Raw genomic sequence first — 26,604 nt, forward strand, 5'->3', positions numbered from 1 at the left:
CCACATTATCACTTTCTCTCCTCATAAGGCTATAAATGAGGTAGTAAATATTAAATTAGGTAGTAAAATATTACAACCAGGAGATAGATAGCTCAATGAAAATACTGAAGTGGGTAATACATTGGAATCAGAGGGACACAGTATTATAGCATGAATAAGGGTGTTTTCCTAGATTATAAAATCCACATATTGTGTGGTGATGGTATGTCTTCAAATACTTTTCAAGGCCATGAGGAAACTATTTGGATTAGTTCAGGCTGGATCCATAGAAGATTTTGTAGGATCTGCAGCACATAAAATTGGGAAGGCTTTTTTTTCTAAAATAACACAAAATCAACCATGGAAATGAATATTTATTCAGAATCATAACTTATAACAACAAACATTAAAATGATGGCACCTACAAAAAGCAAAAATTCCAAAAAAACACAACACATCACTTATGTAGCTATATAATCTGGAGTATGGAGTAAATATCCAAAGTGAAGGAAATAATGGTTTTATTACAAATCAAAATACCAAATTTTAAAAAATTTTAGATACACATGTAGCTATGTGAACATATAACAAGAGCCCAAGAATAACAGCCGTCTTACTCAAAGATGTAAAATTGTAGACAGGTTCATGTTAAGTCTTTAGCACTTCTTATCATAACAAGTTTTTAAAAACAATAAACTAGTTTTTCTAAGATGTAGTCTCACAAAAATCTTGTTTTGAGTTAGAATATATTCATCCGCTTCATCCTATCGATTGTCTATATTTAACCATATTTCGGTAATTGCCATATTTAACCAGGGGGGGGCTTTTTCTGTGATCCATTTCCAAATTCCCAGGTTTTGGTCCATCTACTCCTTCTGATAGTTTGGAATGACTTACTAGTTGACATATTAGTACTGGAATCAATGGGAAATTCTGTACAAATAAGCCGGATGCTAAAGTTTGCTTAATTTGAGACAAATGACTACATATTTTGAAATAAGACTCAGAATGTAGTGCTTGCTTTTTCTACAGTTTGCATCAAACTACATGGGCTCTTAAGCAGTAAGTCTGGACTTTAGAGTGACCAGACTGTAGATACAATGACTGTAGCTGTCTTTTACATGTGGTCAGACAGCTATAATAAGAATATCCACTCTTGGTTAGTTATGAAGACAGCCAAAAGCCTGTCTGTTTTAACAAACTATTCAACCATTTTAAGGACAGACACTGAACAAAACTGAATTTCATGGAAGTATAGAATTGGTTATCCTGTTCAAGGCTGCTGAAATATTTTTCTGCATGCTGAAATGTTATTCACACAAATATAAACTGCATGCAGATAATCCATTTATTTTTTAACTTTAGACTATTTTGCAAAAGCAACTGTGGTTAGTTATAATATGCAGCAAAGCTTATCTATCATCTATCTTTGGTTCTATGTCTTAGAGATACTTTTTTTTCCAAAAATAAATAGGCATGGCAGGAAAAATAATTCAACTATTTTAAGAGAAAACCCAGTATTTTATAAAAAATTAAGCAAAAAAATATAATCATGTTTCTTTTAGACTTCTTTTCTAACTATCTTGCTTAATATCTAACACCAGTGCAATTTTAATATTGAAATGATTGTGCATACTGCATTTTCCTATACAGCATACACACAAAAATGTCATAAAACCAAATAGTCCTTTCTTTTAAAAATCATTTAGGAATTATGCATTCTAAAAATGTATTTGAAAGTAAAAATTCTGAAATAATGCTGATGAAATTGACTCTGAAGAAGCATAAGAAAATAAACATGTAGTGATCTCTGCAGATCCTAGAGATCTTTTAAAAAAAGTGAACATGTTGCTCAAAGTCTTTCCTTTTCAGAAAATATTTACATTGTAGAGAGAACTGTTAAAATGAGATTTTTTTAAACTAACATCTGTAAAAGCTCCTTGTTATGGTTTTGACTCTTGGGATACTTAATGAGCTTCATTTGTTAATGGTTTCCGTCTCTTTTCAAATATGATTTTTGCATCAAATAATTCTCTTTCCCTATAGCCAAGAGAAGGCCCTTTTAGATACTTTGCTTCAGCTGCTTCATAATCTAATCCATCAACAGCAGAAATTGAAAAAATAATTGCTTCTGGCAGGAGAACTTCCAGGATGAATTTAATTTTGTCATGTTTTATTCGAGTCAGCATGCTTTCATCTATTTGTTTGTAGATTTCCTGTAAATATTTTACTACTTCATCCAACTGATCATCATCTTCAAAGTATGTTTCAATACAGGGTGTGAACCTATTTGCATTCAAAAATGATTTCAGCCATCTGGATGCTTTGGTGCCTTTTAAAATGGCCAAAAGATGGTTTTCTGTTCCCTTTGCATTCACAATAAAGTCCACCAGGTTCTTGTTGGCTCGGTCCCGAGCAGCCTTCATCCGGTCAGGGAGAATTTTCTGGAAGGCCATTTTCTTGGTCTGGGAAGTCACAACCATTTGTTCCACAGTATCATCACTCTGGAGCTTTGGAAATCGATTCCTGAAGGTATCCTGTTTGATTGCTTTCCTGATTGGATAACTAATGTCAGCAGCATAGTACTCAAGGAAAGAGCCTGTAAAAGATCCACAACCTATTCTAACTCTGTAGTCACAAATCAATGAAATGCACCAGTCGATACTTTCACTATACTCCTCCCTGGCTTTATCCACTAGTGCTTGTTTCTCCTTACAATCAAACTTTTTTAGTCTTCTGAATGGTACTCTAATGCCTTTCTTCTCAGGATTTATGTTTGCCTCAACAAAAAGCACACTTGCTTTCCTCTCTTTACGCCTGATGCTTTTTACCACTGCTGGCCAAAATGGGTATTTTTGATATTTAAACCAGACTATCATTCCTGTTTCAAATGAACGTGGCTCATAATTTAAAATGAAGCGTGGGAGTTCTTCATCTTCCTCATTGTCATCTAGTGCAGAAGCACTAACAGGATTTAGATTCGGTGACTTGTCAGAAGCTTGAATGTCTTCCTCAAGTTCCTCTAAATCCAGCCTCTGAAAACTTCTTTCATTATTCACAAGAAGTGAATAATCCAGGACAGGGTTAGAGGCACTAACTGAAGCCTGGCATTCCCCTGAACAACTTGCAGAGGATGTTGCAGCACCTATCTCTGATTCCACAGAAGGTTGATCCTGGGTGGCATCTGTGCATGGATTTGGATTTGAAGGACCTTCTCCAGGATCTTCAATATTCTCTGAGAACGTAGAACATTCAGAGGAAACAGCAGTGGTCTCTGAGCATATGTGTTTTTCTTCTTCTTTCAAAGCTTTGGGCATAGTGACAATATCTGATGACAAAGATGGAACAAACTTTTCATCTTTAACATGTGCATTCTCTTCTTTGACTGTGGAACTTACAGATAAAATTGCTGATGTGTCAATCTTTTTCTTCTCTTTTTCATCATCATCTTCTGAAAGTGAAGGGAAAGTCTGGCAAATGGGGTTCTGTGATGACTTTGTTTCCATTTCACTCGGAGTATCAATAGTTGTGTTCACCTGTAATTTATCATCAGGCAGGGAATTACCACTCTCTGAAGATATTATCAGGGATGTTGGGTTTTTATTTTCCTCAAGAGACTCCTGTAAGTCCTCTTCATGCCTCCGATACTTTTTACGAGGGGGTGAATCAGACAGCTTTTGTGGTTCGTTGTCAGATATCACAATGGTCTCTTCTTCATGTGAAATGCTTGCTTGACTCATTTTTTTTCTCTCATTCAGGATATCCAGTGCCACTTTTAGTGATCTTCTGTAAGCTGTTTCCTCTTGAGGTGGGGCATTGTCCTCTAACTGTAGCACAAGAGAGGAGGCAATGGCTTCAACTTGAGATTTCTCAAGAATCTTTGTTTCTGTGATATCCACTTCAATCTTCTCATCTAGTGAGAGTATTTGAACTTCTAGGGAAATTGTCTTTTGTCTCTTACTGTCTGATGAAGTTTCAGATCTGGACAAAACTTTCGCTGGCCATAACTGGTCTTTCCAATTGCACAGGACATACTCAACTTCCATGATGATTTTGAGTTGTGTGCCAAGGAGCTCTTATCGGAGGTTGAGGTGGCTTGCTGTCCTTGTTACTGCAAACACAGTTCCTACCAAAACAATACTCTCAACAAAGTCTCTTTTGTTTTAGGACTACAAATAGTTTATAGCTTGTGTTTTGTCTTCTCCACTACAATAACCCCAGGATGCGTGAACACGTTGTTTGAATAGGACAATACCGAAGATACTGAAATGGGGGGAAAAAAGTATCAGCAAACAAAATTATTTTGTCAAAATAGAATATGAGCAATTGCAAACCAAGAAGAAATAAACTAGAGATGAGAATGCTCAATACAAGATCAGACAGTGAATAATGCAGCATAATTTAAGGGGAGATAGGAAATGGAAAATTGTTTTACAATATGTCAAATTCAAGAACTTGCACATATTTATTAAGGAGTTATGTGTATACATGTAGGCATAGGGGGAGGGCTTATGGTGGTGTTTCAGGGAACCTATATTATTAGACTCTGATATTTTTATCCCTCTACTATTTGACCTATGGCAGTGGGTCTCCAAACTTAATATGTATCAGAATCATCTGGAAGACTTAGATTTCTAGGCACCCTCCTGAAAGTCTTAATCAGAATGTCTGGGTTGAGCTCAAAAATTCATATTTCTAATAAGTTCTCAAATGATTTCAATGCTACATGTCCAAGAGGAACTTGTTGAGAACTAGTATACTAGCCAAATACACAGCATTATAATTTTTAAGTTGTAAGTGCTTTGCTGTTCTACCAAAGCATCCAGACAAACAAAACAAGGTCTGTACCTACTGCATCTACACAACAACATACTGACCTTCTAAAAATCATAAGCAGAAGACAGAGACTCAGAATGGCTACTATGGACACTTACTGGACCTAGTTGTTTCAAGTATTTGAGAGCCAGATCATTGTCTGAAAACTTGGGTAGACACCTGAAAAGCCTCTTGCATAATTTTTGCTTAGTGGTTTTATACATAAGATTCTCAATATGAGAAGTTGAGACATTTTAACTTCTTACATTAATTACAAATATTATGGCTAGAGAACAAGGATCAAGTTGAATTATACCTCAGATTTTTCAACTGAATGTGATTTTAATATGAAATGTATTTTTGAGTTTAAAGTCCATAGCTGCAAAGCATGAAGCAAAATATTCTTCATGATCTCAATAAGTGTTTAATGTGAAATATTTCATGAGATGGGAATAGTCTTACCCTGCCACAAGAATTGTGATAGTCTGGTCCTGTAATACAGCTGTCTTGATTCTTACTCTGACTGTTTGTCCAGCACAGCCTTCACCCTGCTGGGCACTTCTGTTGTTGTACTGTCTTTCTGGGGCTCACCTGGAATCAAATGCAGATTGCCCAGGTCTCATGGAACTCTGATATTAACCTAGGATATCCAAAAGGAAGACAGGGGATCAAGGCAATAAAATGGAAAAAATGTAAGGAAATTTCCCTACCAAAACACTATCAAGTATGTCATTCTGAAACACAAAGACAAAGTGAAATCTTATCCCTGATGTAGATGTCATATCCTTATAATATGAAATGTTCTTTGAGACACATTTATATTATTTGGTTCATGATGAAATCATGTCTCTCAGGAAAAGTGTGAGGTCAGAATAGGAAAGAAGGAAGTAACAATTACCTTGTTCTACAAGTCAGAGTATAGATTTTCTATTGAATCCATATCAGTTATCATGTATCCTTCTTTCTTTTTGATACACAAAATTTTCAATGGAATCACAGTTACACTGTATATGCTATCTATTAATACAAAATAATTTCATTGCTTTTTGCCTACTTCAAAAAAATGATTGCCTGGAAGAAATTTAGGCTGTTTGACAAGCGACATCTTGTGACCAGAACCAGAACTGCAGCCTGCCCATAAGGTATAGGCAGGACCTGAATCACTACTAGATCTTTCTTATGGGAAGAGTATGAGAACTACTCTAGCCAGCCAGGAGCCTGCCAGTGCTTCTAGACTTCTGTATTCTAAACTTAGGAGTTCTGTTGTATGGGATTATAACAGGAATATGTGTCTTCAAACATAATGTTTCTTATTATAAAAACACCCAGAAACTCTTAAAATTGAAAAGATACAAAAATATACATACCAAAGAAATTATAATTCTATACAAACAACCTCCATGACTATTCTGCATGTATCATTCTAGAATTATTTTACATATATAGATAAATATCATTTCAAACTAGCCTTAGATTTCACTCAAGAGCATAAATATTTTCCACATGATGTTTTATAAATTATTTTAAGTGAAATTTTCTCAAGACTACTATATTTTAGCTCAACATTTCCTTTAAGATGTGAAAAATAAATAAGTATATATTATTAATTTTTATAATAGAGAACAGTAAAGCAATCTCTGTTTCTCCAACTATACAAATAATCCTATTAGTAATTTGGCAGATATGCAATTCCAGATTTGATTACATAGATGACAGTAACATATATACATATAAACTAGTATATTTATTTATTCTGAGGAGAGATCATATGATATATGCTATTCTATAACTTAATTTTTCATCTTAAACTATTTCTCAGGCATTTTCAACTCACATGTACAGATTCATGTTTGTATTCACCAGATACATAATATTCCATTATGTGGATTTACCATCCCATATAATATTTTAAATTGCTTATACAAATAAACCAAATATTATGTCTCACTATTAACTTAGGTGATACAGAAAAATGGTTCTTGCTGACCATAACTGTATCTGTGGCCTGAAATAATGAGCTGCAAGGAGGATACACACAGGAACATAGTCAACACAGCAACCAGGCTAACTATTTGATCAGGTCCAGGAAAATTTCCACTATTGGCAAAAGGCGGGGGATTATGGGAGCATGTCTGTGTGTTTGTCTATGAATGTTTATGTGTCTGAAACAAAATGGATATTATGTTCTAGCTTAAGTTTTCTTTCATGATTATAAAAACAATCATGAAGAAATCCTTTCTTAAAATATGGAAATAGGTTATAAAATAGTATTTAAATAGTAACCTACTGACCCAGGAATGCTGAATGTTAAAAGAGCTTATTTTCTCACAGATTTCTTTCTAATCACCCATATATACATGTATATATTATGTGTGAGTATCTTCACTCGACTACATATTTGATCTCCTTTCCATGCTCATGTATATGTGACACACAGTCTTCTTATGTATCAATCAATTTACAGAAGTATTTCCATGCATGCTGTGAAAACATTTGTCAGTTAAATTTTTGTGTAAATCAATAAATGTTTAAAACTTCAAACAGAAACATAATGTCTAGCAATATACACATGGAATGCTAACTCAATAAATTAGTATGAACGGCCACGCTGCACTGACTGAAGCCTTAATTTAGAGGCTGTAATCTGATCACCCCTTCTCCCACTGTGGATTTATAAACATTGGGAGATACAAAAATTCCAGAGGACTAATTCCTTCAAAACGCCTGTAATTCTCGCAAAACCACACTCCGTTCCTACCACTCCAAGACCATCATCCCTATTTTTCACATCTATACTCTAGGGCCCTCAGAAGTCACTGGAAAATAGCTAAATTTAAGACAGCCATTACCTTGAAGCTTCTTGTCAGCTGCAGCCTGGAGAAATGCAGCTCCTCCCCCAAGACTGCCCAGGCACAGCTCACTGCCAAGCAGCTCAGAGAAGGCTCCACCCACGGGCTGAGATGAAGAGCAGAAGGCCCCTCCCTGAATTAAAGGACAGAAACGCCAAGACAAACTGCTGAAATGTTGAAGTATGGAAATGTTCCTTTTAAAAGAACTTTAAAGTGAAATGGCAACAAGTGTCTGTTTAATTTCCATTCAAATGCTTCAGTGGGTGATTTCTCGAAGAAAAGAGGCAGCAAATCACTTTACCATATGATAAAAACCCAGTTAAATATTTTTTACATTTTTTTCTTGCCTTCTCTAGCATCTTACTGCTACAGGTAAATTTAAAACCCAGCTTTGTCAAACTGCACTAAACACGACTGCTAGGGTATTGATTGTGAGGAAAATAAAAAGGGAGACAGAGACACAAGGTGCAGAGGCAGAAAAGTGGCTGCTTGACCAAGCAGCCTCATTTATTTATACCAGTAGGCTACATTTGGTCATTAGGACCATAACTACGTTATTGTTTAGAGTATCAGTAAGGTTGCTTATTTGCAGTTCCATTCCAGTTACAAAATGCAATGTCAGAGCTTTGTGATGCTCTTAAGAAAGTTCATTGTCTAAAATTACTCTTAAGCACACAGATCCAGGAGCACCGGAGCTTGGTGAAACATTGTAGTTATCTAGCAAGCAAGTTTCTCTATTCCCAGGAGTTATGTGCCTAAGATCAAGGTCGAAATTGATAAAACCCTTAACACAGAGCTTCCTCCTAAAGAACATTGCTACCATGCCAGGCATCCCGTGTCTTTTACATGGAAGTTCCCAGCAGCCAGGCATTCTGTGCCTTTGCACAGAAACTTCCTAGCCACCAAGCATGCCACAATCACTATGTTTACCAGAGACCCCAATCCCAAACACAGGACACCTACAATTGGTAGGGATTGTATTAAAACTGTCCACTATTTATGGGAGAATCGACTTCTTAAAAATTATGATTTTTATTAATATTTTATTATTTCATGACATATTATGTTTCCCCTTTTACTCAGTTCTCCTCTGGAACCCTTCATGGAGGTTTCAACAAATTCTTCACATACATGCTCATTTAAAAAAATAGTTGTAGACAGACACTGTACTTTTATTCTATTTATTTTTTATGCAGTGCTGAGGATTGAACCCAGTGCCTCACACATGCTAGGCAAGTACTCTACCATTGAGCTAAGCCCCCAGCATACATGTTCATTTTTGATAAGAGGTTGAACATCATTGTTTTGGCAGGAAAATACCCATTTCATATTTCCTCATCAATAACTGGAAATTTCTCCTTTCTATTTTGTTGTTGTTTTTCATTTGAGCATTTCAATGTGAGGTGAACTAATTTTGTTTAAATTTATATGTCTTTACTTGTTTCTATATCTGAAACATTTTTTTTAGTATTTGTTTTTAGTTGTAGTTGAACACAATACCTTTATTTATTTTTATGTGGTGCTGAGAATTGAACCTAGGGCTTTGCATGTGCTAGGAGATCACTCTACTGCTGAGCCACAACCCCTGAAACATGTTATGCATCTATTCATCAAAATCTCCTGCATTAAATTTATATTTCTGATTTAAAGTAGAAATTCAAGTTTTAAGTAACATTATCGATAATTTGGGGGGATAAAGTATTTTATTTGGACTATGTTTCACATAATACATAGTATTACTCATATTTATATTATTATTTTAAAATCTACATTTATATAAACATTAATGTTAGAACAATAAATAGAAATGAATTAATGAAGGTGATCTCTTGGCTGGTATATATTTTTTTGGCTCTAACAATTAGAGTAGGAAATGTTTGTGCTATAAATAATCCTTAAATCACAGAGGCTCAATCATCAAAAAGTGTAATTTGCTGATGTCAAAGTTCAATGTATGTAATCAAGTGGCCAGAGGGGACTGTTCTAAGTAGTCACTAAGGGAGGGGCCCAATTATCTTCCATCCTTATGGCTCTACCATCTTCTTTTGCCATGAAGTCCTTCAGTGCATTCTTTTTAACTGGCTAGCAGTCAACAAGGAGAGGATGGAGAGTCTTATGGATGGTTTGAAGGGACAGGTCTGGCAAACATCACTGCTGGCCATAGTCCACTAGCCAGAACTCAGGTATGAAGGACCAACTGCCTTAAAGGCTGGGGAATATATAATTTAACAGTTTTGGTTTTCTCTGCCACAGGACATTTTCTCTTACATTTAAAAAAATATATTTTTGTTATCTGTTTAATGCTTTTCTACATTCAGGTATCATATTTATAATGAACTGGGCATAAATTGCTAGTTGCCTACTTAACATCCACTTTTTTCATTCTACCTCATGAGCAGAACCCCAGTTATATTCTAGGTGGCAGTATGAGCTCCTAAAATATTATTTTTTTCCAGACTTTCTCACTGCATACCATGGAATTTCTTGTTTACAAATACAAACAAATAGTGTTGTGAAGATTAGATTCTAATAAAAGGGGAATAAATATATTTTTTTAATTTTATATTTATATTTTTAATTTTTTTCACTTTCTCCCATTTTCTTGCTTTCTAGAAATTGCTCATGATAGATACAGTTAGGACAACCATTCTAAACCAATAAGTGACTTAGAAAAAGGATGTAACTCACTAGGGAATGGATGATCTTCAGCCCCTGAATAATGGGACCACCTCATTTCAATCTTGATGTGGTGGAACAATGAACTTCTGTGTTACTTAAGTCACTGTGTTTTCCAGTCTGTTTCTAATAGTAGAATGAAGTACTTGATCTTATAATCACCACAAACAAAAAAGTCATTATTATTGTAGAATTAATCCTTTCTAAGTATTTCTATATAATTTAAATAGGATTATTGGGCCAATGTGAATATGGATTTATTTATTTTTATTTATTATTGCTTTATTTTTGTTCTTTTAAGTTATACATGACAGTAGAGTATAACTTGACTTATTTATGCAAACATGGAGTATATCTTATTATAATTAGGATCCCAGTCTTATGGGTGTACATGATGTAGAGATTCACTGGGTTTATTTAAAGGAAGAGAGTTAATTGATTTTATGTTTCATTATATATATTTTTTTGTTTTCTCATTTCAAATATTTGGAAAAATCCAAATGCACACAACATATGGTCATTAAATTTAATACATTACTTTCTTGTGTTTGTTATTTTCATTTTCCATTTTGCACATAAGTCAGGAAAGGCGATTTTCCAGAAAAAGTGAAAGACGAATTCCATGTTTAATATTTTATATTTAATTGTTAGGAGAAGGAGTTGGAGAAGAATTATAACCAATAATAATAAATGCTAATATTATAGTAATAAAGATACATAATATCAATATATAAAACCTAATACCCAAAAAAGTTCTGGGTTCTATTCTCAGTACTTGATATATGATTTCATCTAATTATCACATGATTATTTCATGGAGGATAGTCCCATAAGTGATTCATTCTTCAAAACAACAGTAATATTAAAAACATTAATGTTTTCTTACCATATGCCAGGCACCCTGCTTGTACTCAATATACCTCACCCAGCTTGATTCTCACAAAATCTGTTTGAATGTATTCCCCCAAACTTCATGTTTTAGAAATAATTCCCAATGTAAAAGTTGAGATGTGGAACCTTTAAGAGGTAGTCAAGTCATGAGGGCTATCACCTCATGAATATATTGATTCTATTACTACAAGAGTGAGTTAGTGATTATAGGTGTGGGTTGGTGATAAAAGCATGAGTTTGGCACCCTTCTCCCTTTCTGTGTGCTCCTTCCCCATGTGATACTATCTGCCATGCAGTGACACAGCAAGACCATTACCAGATGCACTTCTTTGTTGTGGACTTTCCAGCCTGCAGAACTGTTAGCTAAACAAATATCTATTGTTTATAAATGAAACAGCCTCAACTATTACATTATAGCAGCACAAAATGGAATAAAATAGAGGGTATTATGAGTATCCTCTTTTGGGAGATGAGGAATTGGAGAGGTTAATGAATTTTTACTAGGATATCCAGAGAGTATTTGGCACATGTCAAATTCTTTGATATCCATGCTGCTTTGACTCCAGGTTCCATGCTCTTAATCACTAAGATACTTGTATCTTCCTCCTCCTAAATGGAAAATACTCTGTGAATGTGTATGAGATGAATGGATGAAGGAACACGTGTATTTAAAATAGTTATATGCCAGGAGTCTGATAAAGGGGCTAAAAGCATGCAATGGAGGAAGGATAGCATCTTCAACAAATGGTGTTGGGAAAACTGGAAATCCATATGCAACAAAATGAAACTGAATCCCTTTCTCTTGCCATGCACCAAAGTTAACTCAAAATGTATCAAGGAGCTTGATATCAAATCAGAGACTCTGCGTCTGATAGAAGAAAAAGTTGGCTCTGATCTACATATTGTGGGGTCGGGCTCCAAATTCCTTAATAGGACACCCATAGCACAAGAGTTAATAACAAGAATCAACAAATGGGACTTACTTAAACTGAAAAGTTTTTTCTCACCAAGAGAAACAATAAGAGAGGTAAATAGGGAGCCTACATCCTGGGAACAAATTTTTACTCCTCACACTTCCGATAGAGCCCTAATATCCAGAGTATACAAAGAACTCAGAAAATTAGACAATAAGATAACAAATAACCCAATCAACAAATGGGCCAAGGACATGAACAGACACTTCACAGAGGAGGACATACAATCAATCAACAAGTACATGAAAAAATGCTCACCATCTCTAGCAGTCAGAGAAATGCAAATCAAAACTACCCTAAGATACCATCTCACTCCAGTAAGATTGGCAGCCACTATGAAGTCAAACAACAACAAGTGCTGGCGAGGATGTGGAGAAAAGGGTACACTTGTACATTGCTGGTGGGACTGCAAATTGGTGTGGCCAATTTGGAAAGCAGTATAGAGATTCCTGGGAAAGCTGGGAATGGAACCACCATTTGACCCTGTTATTGCCCTTCTCAGACTATTCCCTAAAGTCCTTAAAAGAGCATGCTACAGGGATACTGCCACATCGATGTTCATAGCAGCACAATTCACAATAGCTAGACTGTGGAACCAACCCAGATGCCCTTCAATAGATGAATGGATAAAAAAAATGTGGCATTTATACACCATGGAATATTACGCAGCACTAAAAAATGACAAAATCATGGAATTTGCAGGAAAATGGATGGCACTAGAGCAGATTATGCTTAGTGAAGCTAGCCAATCCCTAAAAAACAAATACCAAATGTCTTCTTTGATATAATGAGAGCAACTATGAACAGAGCAGGGAGGAAGAGCAGGAAGAAAAGATTAACATTAAACAGAGACATGAGATGGGAGGGAAAGGGAGAGAAAAGGGAAATTGCATGGAAATGAAGGGAGACCCTCATTGCTATACAAAATTACATATAAAAGGTTGTGAGGGGAATGGGAAAATAAACAAGGAGAGAAATGAATTACAGTAGATGGGGTAGAGAGAGAAGATGTGAGGGAAGGGGAGAGGGGACAGTAGGGGATAGGAAAGGTAGCAGAATACAACAATTACTAATAGGGCATTATGTAAAATTGTGGATGTGTAACCGACATGATTCTGCAATCTGCATTTGGGGTAAAATTGGGAGTTCATAACCCACTTCAATCTAATGTATGAAATATGATATGTCAAGAGCTTTGTAATGTTGTGAACAACCAATAAAAAAAAGAGCCACAAAAAATAATAAAATAAAATAAAATAGTTATATGCCAGGAGTCAATGGAACTTAGAAAATGCTGTCCCTGATTCTGCATCTAACCTGCCTCCCTCCTCCCTTTCTCTTATTCTCTCCTATTTCTCTATACATTTAGCTATTACAGAGTTTAATATAACCTAACAATCAATGGAATGAGAGGCATTATATCATCTTTGTGAAATTCTATTGATTAGCAAGGCATAGGGCTGGGGTTGTGGCTCAATGGTAAAGCACTTGCCTCACACATGTGAGGCACTGGGTTGGATCCTCAGCACCACATAGAAACAAATAAATGAATTAAAGGTATTGTATCCATCTACAAATTAAAGAAAAAATTTTAAAAAGAATCAAGGTGCAGGTTCTATCCACACTCAAGTAGAAGAGATTATACAAGGGGGTGGGTCTTTTAAGGTTTGTCTGCCACAATGCTCTATGACTGCATTTATATGACATTTTAAAAATGATAAAAGTAGCCACGTGAAGTGGTACATGCCAGAGGCTTGGGAGGCTAAAGCAGGAGGACATGAGTTCAAGCCAGCGTCAGCAAAAGGGAGATGCTAAGCAACTCAGTGAGACCTTGTCTCTAAATAAAATACAAAATAAGGCTGGGGATGTGGCTCAGTGGTCAATTGCCTCTGAGTTCAATCACCAGTACAAAAAACAAAACAAAACAAAAAGCGATAAAAGTATAGCAAAAGTAAAAGTTTAGTTTTCCCTGGTGTATATGTGGGGAAGGGTGTAGCTATAGAAGGACAGCAAAAAGAAATTATGAGGGTGATGAATGTTTATATAAACATAGACATGTTAAAATCCAGAAAATTGCATACAAAAAAGTTTGAGTATAATATATGATACTTTCAAGTATGATTTTACTATATTATATTCAAAAATAAAAAATAATTAGAAATATGGAATAATAACCATTATATAAACCCTTTATATATAAACTTTAGAAATCATCTGTTTTTCCTAAAGCATATTTAGTAGAAACAAAAGTAACACCCATGTATACACTATTGAAAATCACTAGTCCCACTTTCATTTGGTATATAAAAAGGTTTAAGAAAATCTCACCAATAACTTAATAATTATAAATCTCTAGATAACTTACAAAATCATAATTTTCTTTCAGCTTACCAGAGAACTTAATTAAACTGAATACCAAAGAATAACCAGCCCTTTAAAGAGAAGCAAGATGTCTTTCATCTTTGCCAGAGCATGGAGACAAAAGGTATCTGCCATACAAGCAGGTAAAAGGAAATCACTTAAAATCTTGGTGCTTGGTTAATTTTTAGAGATGAAGCATGGGCTAGCTTTTCAGTTTGGAATATCTGAAGTCTCCAACACTTATTCACTCATTGCCTGGTTCTTTTTTATGTTTTTTAACCAGAAACTCAAAATGATGATTAGGGAATAAACAAGAAGCCTAATGACTCCACTATGAAGGTGATCTGGTTGTCACATCTGTCACCCCACTGATCACCAGGGTTTATATGGCTGATGTGGTTGGCTAGGTAGGTCCCATCCTCCCTCACTGAACCATGTGCATTCTTCCTGAACCTGTGCCTTTGATGGAAAAGGACAACCTTCTCTGATAGAGAAGGACCATTTTTTAAGGACAATCTTCTCTGATAGAGAAGGACCATTTCTTGGTCAAGTGCAAATGAGTAGATGTGCTCCCCTTGGTAGAACCTCCAAACATTCTCTCAAGTGTCCACTGATTCAGGTTTGTGAGACACAAGCTGCTGTTGTGAAGAGACAGATATCTCAAACACTTAAACTCAAACCCTTCTACAGAGAGCAAAAGTGTTAAACCAGTTGAGGAGAAGCAGCAAATCTCTTCCTGGACAAAGGCAAAAATCTAGTGCTTCTGGGGGAGCAGTGGGGACAAAACTCATCTGCCTGGGGAGGGAAATAACAGGAAACTTTCTCATCCCTAGGACAAAAGCAGATATCCATTGCTGCTGGGAAAAAAGCAGAAGCAAAACCCCTCTACCCTTAAGGAACAGCAGGGAATCCTCTTGGATCCAGGATGTTACAAGAATAAAAATAAGTGGTCAGCTATTGCTGAGGCAGAGGCAAGAAAATACATCTTATAAAAGATACAAATCAGAGGTTAGCTGCCATGGGGGAAAAGACAGATGCCAAGGTAGTCCCAATTCTCAAGGTCCAGGTGCACAGGTCTCTGTAAATTTGAGGCTGGACAGGACAAGATACAAAACTCCCTGCCTTACCAGGCACCTAGTGCCTAATACTCTCAGCAGCCTATTGCTGAGAAATGGGCAAGAGGATGAAGACAGACCCTTCTCTGGTAGCATAGGTTTGAAGGAATTGCTGAAAATTTAGGATGGAAAATCATGGAGAAATAACCTCTGTCACTCCAAGCCCTACTTGAAAAAAAAATAACTATGTTACGTAAGCCAGATGATAAAGAAGTGAGAAAAGGAAGGAAAAAACTCCAGAATACTTTATAAAACCAACATCAAGATGATACAAAACCAGAAAAATAACCTCATATGACAAGTATAGAACTACATACCATTATCTTTCATAAACATAGAGAAATTGTTAACAAAGTGCTATTAATCAAAGCCAATGATACAGAAAAAGGACAGTATAACTAAATGGAGTTTACCCTGGAAATGTAAGGACAGTTTATCAAAAACAAATCAACTGATATATCTCACAATTATTAGTATACTAAAAAAGAGGAAAAGGCATCTCATTTGATGAAGAAAAAGCATCTAATAACATTTGGTACATGTTTATGATAAACACACTAAACACACCATGAAATACAAGGATCTTCCTCAACCTTATCAAAAGTATCTACAAAAAATCTCTGTAATTAACATTGTATTTAATGGTGAAACATGGAATGCTTTTTAATAAAATCAAGAATATGGCAAGAATTTCTGCTTCTACAACTTTCTTCGACATTATATTTAAGATCCTAGCCAATAAAAAAGGCCTGAAATAAAAAAAAAAAGATTGGAAAGGCAGAAGTAAAACTATTTGTAGACAATATGATGATCTATGTAGAAAATCCTAATGAATCTATCAAAAAAGAAAAAAAAGATAAAAGCTACTAGACCTAATAAATAAGTTTAATAGTATCACCAAATACAAGTTCAATATAAAACAACTAATTTTATTTTTTACAATAAAATCTGAAAGTTAAAGTTTAAAAAAACATACCAATTATAATTTATTCAAAACAGGAAATGCTAAGGAAGAAAAAAAATCCAGCAAATATGTGCCAGACTTATATGTAGAAAACTTAATATACCAATGAATGAAATTAAACATCTAAATAAACATAGAAGTATGTTATGTTCACGGACTGAAATACTCACAAATTTTAAGGTGTTTTTCCACCCTCTAAATATATTTTTTTTGTACCAGAGATTGATCTCAGGGACACTCAACCCCTGAGCCACATCCCCAGCCCTAGTTTATATTTTATTTAGGGTCTCACTGAGTTGCTTAGCAATTTGTCATTGCTAAGCCTGGCTTTGAACTCGAGATCCTCCTGACTCAGCCTTCCCAGCTGCTGGGTTTACAGGTGTGTGCTGCTGAACCTGGCTCTCTAAATACATCTTACCTACAGAGTCACTGCAATATCAATCAAAACCCCAGCAAATTTTTTGTAAAAATTGAAAAGATAAATAAAATATATATGGAAAACAGAGGAACTATAGGAGCCAAACAAATTATAGAAGGAAATACAAAAGGTAGAAGACTCACACTAAGGCTATAGTATTAAACACAGTGTTGTTAATTAGCATAAGATTGACACACAGATCAACAGAACACAGATCAGCAAATATGGTCAATCAACTTTTGAAAATGGTAGTTAAATGAAGAAATGGTGGTCTTTTCCATAATTGGTACAGGAAAAACTGAACATTATAAGCACAAATATTCAACTTGACCCCTTAACTAAGACCACAGATAAAAATTAACTCAAAAATGGATTACCGAACCAAATGCAAGCCCCAAATCTATAAAATTTACAAAAGAGAACAAGGTAGAAAGTCTTTGAGACCTTAGATGAAGCAAAGGCTTACTGATACAAAAAGCATGAACTATTAAAAAACAGACAAATCGAACTTGAAAACTGCTTTTCAAAAAAATCAAATGAATATCACAGAGTGGAGGGAAGACAATATGTGGAAAACATATTTCTGATAAAGCACTTGTATCCAGGATATGTAAAGTACTCTTAAAATTCAGTAAGATTAAAAGCTCAATTAAAATAGAAAATAATGTATTTATATTCTATTTAGACACTTCATCAAAGATGATGTATGAAAAAATATGAAACATGAAACATATGAAAAATATTTAACACTGTGAGTAATTAAGGACATTCAAGTAAAACCAGAATGAAATATCATTAACAACTTTATAAGAACAGCTGATATTAAAGAGAAAAGAAAACCTGACAGTATCAACTTCTGGAAATGATGCAGAGCAACTAAAACTCTTATAAAATTTCTGGTGGAAATGTGAAAATGTCAAACTGCCACTTTATAAAATAGTTTGGCAGTTGTTAATGTAGTTAAACATATATTTACCATCCATCCAGAATCCCACTACTAGGTATTTACCCCAAAGAAATGAAAATTAGGTACCCACAAAGATCTGTTTTGGGAATGTTTAAAAACTTTAATCACAATCACCAAAAATGATAAAGCTACTGATAAGTAGATACACAAATTCTAGAACATCCATACTTCTCAGCTACACTACGGAATCAGCTACTGATACATGCAATATTGTGGGTGAAGAGTAACCCCCACATACACACACATAAATCCAGATGCAAAAGCCTACATAATTTATTATCCCATATATATGATATCCTGGAAAATGAAAAAACATAGGAACAAAAATCACATCAGTAGTTGTCAAGGAATTCGGGTGGAGAGAGGGTGCTGACTACAGTGGGGCAGGAAAGAACATTTTTGAGTTAAGGAAATATTTTCTCAATTGCATTAATAGTTACATGACTGTCAAAGCTCAACAAACTATGCACTGAATAAGCTAGTGAATTTAACTGTATCTAAATCATACCTCAATAAACCCGAGTCTTAAAAAAGGCATCTAATTAGAACAGGACCTATAAAAAAGACTTGTATTTTATTCTGAGCGTAATGGGGATACATACAGATATTTTGATTTGTACTTTGGATTAATGACTGCCAAAGAAGGCTGTGGGTAACCACAAGTTATGTGTAAAATATTCCCTGGAATACAGAAAGAATATATTACAAATTCAAATTACTTCAATCTCTTCAATTTTTTTTTATTAAGTTCTACTTTTGAATATGCTCTAAAGTAAAGAGGAGGCATCTAAGACACCTGATTTTTGACATGGTTATATAACTCCTCCTGTAAGTTCATATTGTCACTATATTTTTTCATGAAAGGTTGGCTAGCACATGACACTTTTCAGGAAACCTGATGATATAAAAATCCTCTAACTTATGAAATTCATCCACAGTGGCAGAGCTTTTAACTATACTGAAATTATCATATGCCATTTAACTACTTGGATGGAAGTAAAGGAAGGAGGAACATATGAAGGAAACAGAGAATAGATGCTAAATTCTACAATCTGGTGACCAAAAGTAGGTTAAAATAAGTCCCCAGTGAAAAAAACAGAAGCTGAATGAAACACAAGAGATAAACTGCTTATAGAATAAAAGTCAATATTTAGTGCATTAAGTGTAGTTACAACATCACAAACATCATGCAGGGGCCACAGCAAGAAATCTTAGACATTTAACAAATATGCAAAATATCCAATAACACTTAAGGCAGAGGCATACACAAATAACAAAGGAAATTGGCTGTAAACACAGTTCAATCTTATTAATACCCACTGACAGAATATCAAGCTACCTGAAGAGGAAAAATATAAGGGAGAATAAAAACTTACAAAGGATGAATATTCCAAGTGCAGAAAAAGGCAAACCAGAGAATGAAACATTACTAGTGTCAAAAGGATTCCATAATCTCTGACCAAATGTATGACAGAGAAAGTATAAAAGAAAAAGAAAGCAACCAGTGACTTAGAGATTTCAAGGGGAAAAAGTTCTCATGTTTGGAACTTTGTATTCTGTAGGCAAGGTAAAAATTAGAGTACCAATGGATAAAACTATTAGGAGTTAATACTCAAGATGATGGAATAGGAAAATTTTTTAAAGGGATAAAATTAAAGAAAGGTTTATGAGGATAAGACACCATCATGACAGAGCATGTACAAAGCTCTATTATACTCTGGGTATCCAAATACAGTGTTCTTCCTGGTACTAACAAGCAATGAGAAAGACCTTTCTTAGCTCTGCCTTGAGAAATTTAAAGAAAAAAAAATGAGTACTATCATCAAATCTTGCCAACCTCTGAGATACTTGCAGGAAAACATCCAAGCAAGATCAAAATCATTCTCATCACCACTCTGATAAATGGAATTCATCAGTATCTTTCAGGACGAGATAAGAGATACTATTACATATCAAATTTTAGTCTAAACGTCAGTTTGTCAGGCAGTCATTATGGCAAGATTGCTGTATGTTTCAAGTTCTAAAACAGATACAAAGACATGGATTTGAGATCCAGGTTTAATTTTATTTGTGGACTAAAAGGATAATTGGTGCTACCAGATATCAAAATATATTGTAAAGTTAAAATAATTTTTAAAAGCTTAGTGACAATCTAAGTGTGTAGCAAGAGGTAGATATGGATGTAGAAAGGAAGGGGAAAAGAAAAAAAAGTTCAAAATGAACACAGAATAACTGGATATGGGTATAATTCATTGGCACATCTGGATATAGACCAGAAATGAATGGATGAGCTCTTAAGTCATCTAGAAAAGTCTTTATGTCACTGTGTTTGACTGCCTTGTTTAACCAGAAAAGTGTTGCTTTTAGAGACCTCTATTGCCATAAGGCTACTTAATAGTTTCTTCCTTCTGTGGCTTATTCATATGCTTCTCCAAATTCACAAATAAGCTTGAATAAATAATTTTGGATAGCTGACACTGAAGGATGCTCATTAAAAAAAGAAAAACAAATAAAAAAGAATACCCAAAGGAATATCTTCTGTCAGAGGAGAAGGAAAATGGAAAATGGAGAAGGCAAAATGCATAAAGGATGAATAAATAGTTGGCATCAGACCAAAAAACATATTGTGGTTTTAGAAAATATTTAAAAATTCAAAATAAGAGAAGCAGTTGTATTATGTCCTAGTATTTAGCCCTGAGTATAATTATTACCAAAAGGGAATAAATGTGTATGTTGTGGTTTGATGGGAAGTTGTCAAGGAGAATTGGAAAATACATCAGGGACACCATTTCTGATACTGAGTATTTTGGTACTGTGAGTTGTCTCAAAGTTTATTCTATGGGAATCCTATTTTAACTTGTCTAAGCTGCCAGTGCTGCTCTACCTACTCAAGACAGCCAAACATAGATACTTGGATCTGTGTTTCCTAGACTAGCCCAGGTAACAACACAATAACTTCATTAAGAAATGAGAAATTTTGGATGGCTGTTATTGCTGTGTATTGTCAGGATTGTTGTCAAGGACTTATTGAGAGTCATTTAGTTGGCTGTGACATGCAAGTCTGAAGTAAGTGGCCACCATTACAACTACTTGTTTAATTTCTTTATAGGGGTTTAGCATACCCATGTTTCTCCACTTATGATGGGGCTACATCCCAGTTAACTCATCATAAGTTGAAAATATTATAGTGGAAAATATATTTAATGTGTTCTGTAGACATTATGTGGTATGAAAACACAAAACAATATACAGAAAACACTGCCAACAAAGTCTCCTATAGAGCACTGATTATTTCCCCTCAAGACTCCATGGCTGACTGGGAGCTGTGAATCACTACTGCTGCCTAGCATCAAGAAAATGTCGCAGATGCAAGACACTGCTGCCAAAGACACCGCTGCAGTGCCCGGAGGTCTCTTCTCTGGGCACCCAGTTGCCTTGGTTACCTCAGATGCTACTTCCAAGGCTACCTCCATGGTCTCTGCCACTGAACTGGAAATATCCTGTCAATCAACTGCTGCCTGCACTGCTACCCCCATTGCTGCTCCCTCTGATTCCGCTGCTACCAGCCTGAGGTCGCCTGGGGGTCTTCTTTCTGGGTGCTGCTGCCACAGAAGACACCACTCCCCTGGATGAAACTGAAGCCGACACTGCTGCTGACACCTGGAGATTGCCTGGTGACGCTGCCCCCATGGCTGCAGCAGCAGCACAGCTGCAGCTGCTGCTGCAGCTGCCACTCTGCCTGCTGACAACAACCACCCTCACTACTGCTGATATCTTAGAAGACTGCTTTGGGGGAGACCCCAGGTTTGGTTGCACATGGATGCACCCATTTTGGGACATCAGCCAGAGCCTGGGGTCCAGGTACCAGCAGGTTTACCACCACAAAAGCCTCTGTCTGGGGACTCCAGCCGGGGCCTGCAAGTCCAGTGGCGGGGTTGGGAGGACTGTTGGTTTGGAGGAGCATGGGGTCTTCCTGCTGGGAGTTCTGGTGGCCCTTGTCTTGCTGCTGCATCTTGGGGTTGCTACTTTGCATGAGTGTATCCCTGGTGGTCTCTCTGTAAGTAGAAACAACACTGAAATCTTGGGACTGCAGTGTGGCTGAGCCTGAGGTATCTGAAACCTAGATTGGTGGGATAGAGACTGGGTCTGCGAGGGCTGATCTGGGTTCAGTGATCCGGAGAGATGTTAGAGACAGGGATGAGAAACTGTTGAACACTTTCAGAGACAGTTCGACTTTCCAGCAAGATTTATTTTATTTTATTTTATTTTATTTTTTTGATTTGCTAATCTTTCTAACATATTTGGAACAGGATGTTTTTTATGCATCAGTATGTGGAGGACAATGATCTATGAATGGTTTTTGCATTTTTGTTGTATTCTTATGTCTTTAATTTTTTCTCTTTGTTCGTATTCTTCCTCTCTCATCTATTTTCTTAGATTTTCTTTGCAATGTTTCTTCAACCAACAGCCAATCTCTGTCAGCTCCTTACTCTTCCTATGAATTTTTACTTCTAGCTTCTCTCTTCCTCCCTTGTGAATATCACATACTACACTACCTCTGTTCTGTCACCATTTGAAATTATAAAACATTTAAACAAATTTTCTGTTTGTACTATAGGTAGTTATTGAACTCATTATTTTGGTTTAATATGAGAAAGCAGTAGACATCTTAGTGGGAGCTATTAGCATCAAGGCTATATATTGTATATACTGGGTGCTGTTCATATTGGTTTCAACATTAAAGGGAAAGCACTGGAAACCTTCAGGGACACTATAGTTCTATAGGGTAGGATTTATGCTGCCTTATATTCATACTTCTAGATGGGAAAACACACTAACAATATGAAAAAAAACAAGGGAATAAAGTGCCCCAAACAAACCAATCAGGTGCTTTAACAAGAGAAGCCACTGATAACAGTAGAAGAAATGCCCAAGAATGAGTTCACATTGTACATAGTTAAATTGATATGTGAAGTAAAGGATAATATAAGGCAAGAAATCAAAGAAAAAAATACAGGAAGTGAAGGACCACTTCAATAGAGATCGTAAAAAAAACAAACAAACAAACAAAAAAAAAACAAGCAGAAATCCTTGAATTGAAAGATTCAGTAAACCAAATTATAAATTAAATAGAAAGCATCACCAATAGATCAGATCACTTGGAAGACAGAACCTCAGACAATGAAGACAAAATATATAATCTTCTTAAGGGAAGTATATATAAGGAGGACACAACAATTATAAATATTTATGCCCCAAATAAAGAAGCATCTATGTACATAAAAAAAACTTTCTTAATTTCAAGAATCAAATAGACCATAATACAATAATACTGGGTGACTTTATCACACATCTCTCACTACTTTACAGATCTTCCAAACCAGAGCTAAATAAGGAAACTATAGAACTAAATAATACAATCAATAATTTAGACTTAATAGACATATATAGAATATTTCATCCATCCACAAGCAAATATACTTTCTTCTCAGCAGCACATGGCTCCTTCTATAAAATAAACCATATCTATGCCACAAAACAACTCTCAATAAGTACAAAAAAACAGAGATAATACCCTTCATTCTATCAAACCAAAATGGAATGAAATTAGAAATCAATTACAAAATAAAAAATACAAGCTACTGTAACAAATGGAGACTAAATAATACACTATTGAGTGGATAGTAGAAGAAATCAAGGATGAAATAAAAAATCCTTAGAGGTAAATGAGAACACTGATATAACATATCAAAATCTCTGGGACACTATGAAAACAGTACTAAGAGGAAAGTTTATTGTATTAAGTGCATTCGTTAAAATAATAAAAAGTCAACAAATTAATGACCTAACACTACATCTAAAAGCCCTAGAAAAAGGAGAAAAAATCAATACCAAAAGCAATAGAAGACAGGAAATAATTTAAATCAGAGCTGCAATCAATGACATTGAAATAAAAGAAACAATTGAAAAAAAATTGACAAAACAAAAAGTTGATTCTTTGAAAAATAAATAAAATAGATAAACCCCTGACCATGCTAATGAGGAGAAAAAAAGAGAAAACTCAAATTACTACAAGATGAATAAAGAAATATCACAACAGACATGTCTGAAATACAGAAGATAATAGAAACTATTTTGAAAATTTATATTCCAATAAAATAGACAATATCGAAGACATAGACCAATTTCTAGAGACATGACCTTCCCAAACTGAATGAGGAGGTTATACATGATTTAAACAAATAAATTTCAAGTAAAGAAATAGAAAATGCCATCAAAGACTACCAAGCAAGAAAAGCCCAGGACCAGATTGATTGCATCCTAGTTCTACAAGACTTTCAAAGAAGAAATAATACTAATACTCCTCAAAGTATTCCATGAAATAGAAAAGGAGGGATTCCTTCCAAACTCATTCTATGAGATTAATATCATCCTGAAACTAAAACCAAAGACACATCAAGGAAAGAAAACTTCAGACCAATATCACTGATGAACATAGATGCAAAATTTTCAATAATATTCTGGCAAATCGCATACAAAAACATATTTAAAAAGATAATGCACCACAGTCAAGTGGGGTTCATCCCAGGGGTACAGGGTTGGTTCAACATGTGGAAATCAATAATCATTATTCATCATATTAACATATTTAAAACAAGAATCATATGATCATCTCAGTAGATGCAGTAAAAGCATTTGACAAAATGTAGCATACCTTCATGTTCAAATAAACTACAAAAAATAGGGATAGTAGGAACATACCTCAATATTATAAAAGCTATATTTGCTAAGCCCAAGGCCAGCATCATTCTTAATGGAGAAAAATTGAAAACATTCCCTCTAAAAACTGGAACAAGACAAGGATGTCCTTTTTCACCACTTCTATTCAACATCATCCTTGAAACTCTAGCCAGAGCAATTAGACAAAAGAAAGAAATGAAAGGGATACAAATAGGTAAAGAAGAACTCAAACTATCACTATTTGCTGATGACATGATTCTATATCTAGAAGTTCCAAAAAATTCCACCAGACAACTCCTAGAACTAGTAAATGAATTTAGCAAAGTAGCAGGATATAAAATCAACACCCATAAATCAAATGCATTCTTATACATCAGCAATTAATCCTCTGAAAAAGAAATGAGGAAAACTATCCCATTCACAATAGCCTCAAAGAAAATAAAAATAAAATACCTGGTAATCAATCTAACATAAAAAGTGAAAGACTTCTACAATGAAAACTACAGAACACTAAAGAAATTGAAAGAAACCTCAGAAGAAAGGTCTCCCATGCTCCTGGATAGGCAGAATTAATATTGTCAAAATGGCCATATTACCAAAAGCATTATACAAATTTAATGCAATTCCTATTAACATCCCAATTATATATTCATAGAAATATAAAAAGCAATCATGAAATTTATGTGGAAAAAATAATAGACCCAGAAATTCCAAAGAAATCCTTAGCAAGAAAAGTGAAGCAGGAAGCATCACAATACCAGACAAAAACCATATACTACAGAGCAATAGTAACAAAAATGGCATGGTATTGGTACCAAAATAGACTTGTAGACCAATGGTACCAATTAGAGGACACAGAGACAAACCCACATAAATACAGTTATGTCATACTAGACAAAGGTGCCAAAAACATTCACTAGAGAAAAGATAGCCTATTCAACAAATGGTGCTGCCAAAACTGGAAATCCGTATAAAATTAAACCTGTGTCACTCACCCTGCACAAAAATCAACTCAAAGTGGATCAAAGACTTAGACACTAGAATAGAGATCCTGAACCTAAGAGAGAAAAAAAAATAGGCCCAAATCTTCACCATGTCAGCCTAGGATCTGACTTCCTTAACAAGACTCCGAAAGCACAAGAAGTAAAATCAAGATTCAATAAATGGAATGGATTCAAATTAAAAAGCTTTTCTCAGCAAAGGAAATAATCAACAATGTTGAGTAGACAGCCTACAGATTGGGAGAAAATCCTTACCAAAAGCACCTCCGATAAAGCATTAATCTCTGTGATATATAAAGAACTCAAAACACTTAACACCAACAAAACAAATAACCCAACCAATAAATGGGCTAATGAACTGAACAGACGCTTCACAGAAGAAATACAATCAGTCAACAAATACATGAAAAAGTATTCAATATCTCTAGCAATTAGAGAAATTCAAATCAAAACTATACTAAAATTTCATCTCACTCCTGTCAAAATGGCAATCATCAAGAATACAGAAAACAATAGATGTTGGCGAGGATGTGGTGAAAAAGGTACACTCATACAATGCTGGTGGGACTGCAAATTGGTAAAACCACTATGGAAAGTAGTATGGAGATGCCTCAGAAAACTGGGAATGGAACCACCATTTGACCCAGCTATCCCACTCCTCAGTTTATACTCAAAGAACTTAAAATCAGCATACTGCAATAATGCAACCGTGTCAATGATTATAGCAGCTCAATTCACAATAGCTCAACTATGGAACCTCCCTCAATAGATGAATGGATAAAGAAAATGTGGTATGTATACTCAATGGAATATTACTCAGCTTTAAAGAAGAATGAAATTATGACATTCGCCA

At 35.1% G+C, this 26,604-nt stretch overlaps 1 protein-coding gene across 13 annotated transcripts in view; it reads right to left on the reverse strand.

The window, feature by feature from the left end:
* Window positions 1-338: 338 nt before the first annotated feature.
* Pwwp3b (PWWP domain containing 3B) overlaps window positions 339-26,604 on the reverse strand; it is a 36,758-nt gene continuing 10,492 nt past the window's right edge. For 12 of the 13 annotated variants that reach the window (XM_078034446.1, XM_078034445.1, XM_078034444.1 and 9 more), the window contains 3 exons: window positions 7,644-7,776; window positions 5,257-5,434; window positions 339-4,242 (listed from right to left, as the gene is read on the reverse strand). In XM_078034446.1, coding sequence (XP_077890572.1) covers window positions 1,947-4,025 — 2,079 coding nt within the window. In that variant the 5' untranslated portion in view covers window positions 4,026-4,242; window positions 5,257-5,434; window positions 7,644-7,776 and the 3' untranslated portion in view covers window positions 339-1,946. The remainder of the gene's footprint in view (window positions 4,243-5,256; window positions 5,435-7,643; window positions 7,777-26,604) is intronic. The other variant, XM_078034448.1, reaches the window with a different exon arrangement.

This window comes from Ictidomys tridecemlineatus, chromosome X (assembly GCF_052094955.1).
Source record: "Ictidomys tridecemlineatus isolate mIctTri1 chromosome X, mIctTri1.hap1, whole genome shotgun sequence".
NCBI lineage: Eukaryota > Metazoa > Chordata > Mammalia > Rodentia > Sciuridae > Ictidomys > Ictidomys tridecemlineatus.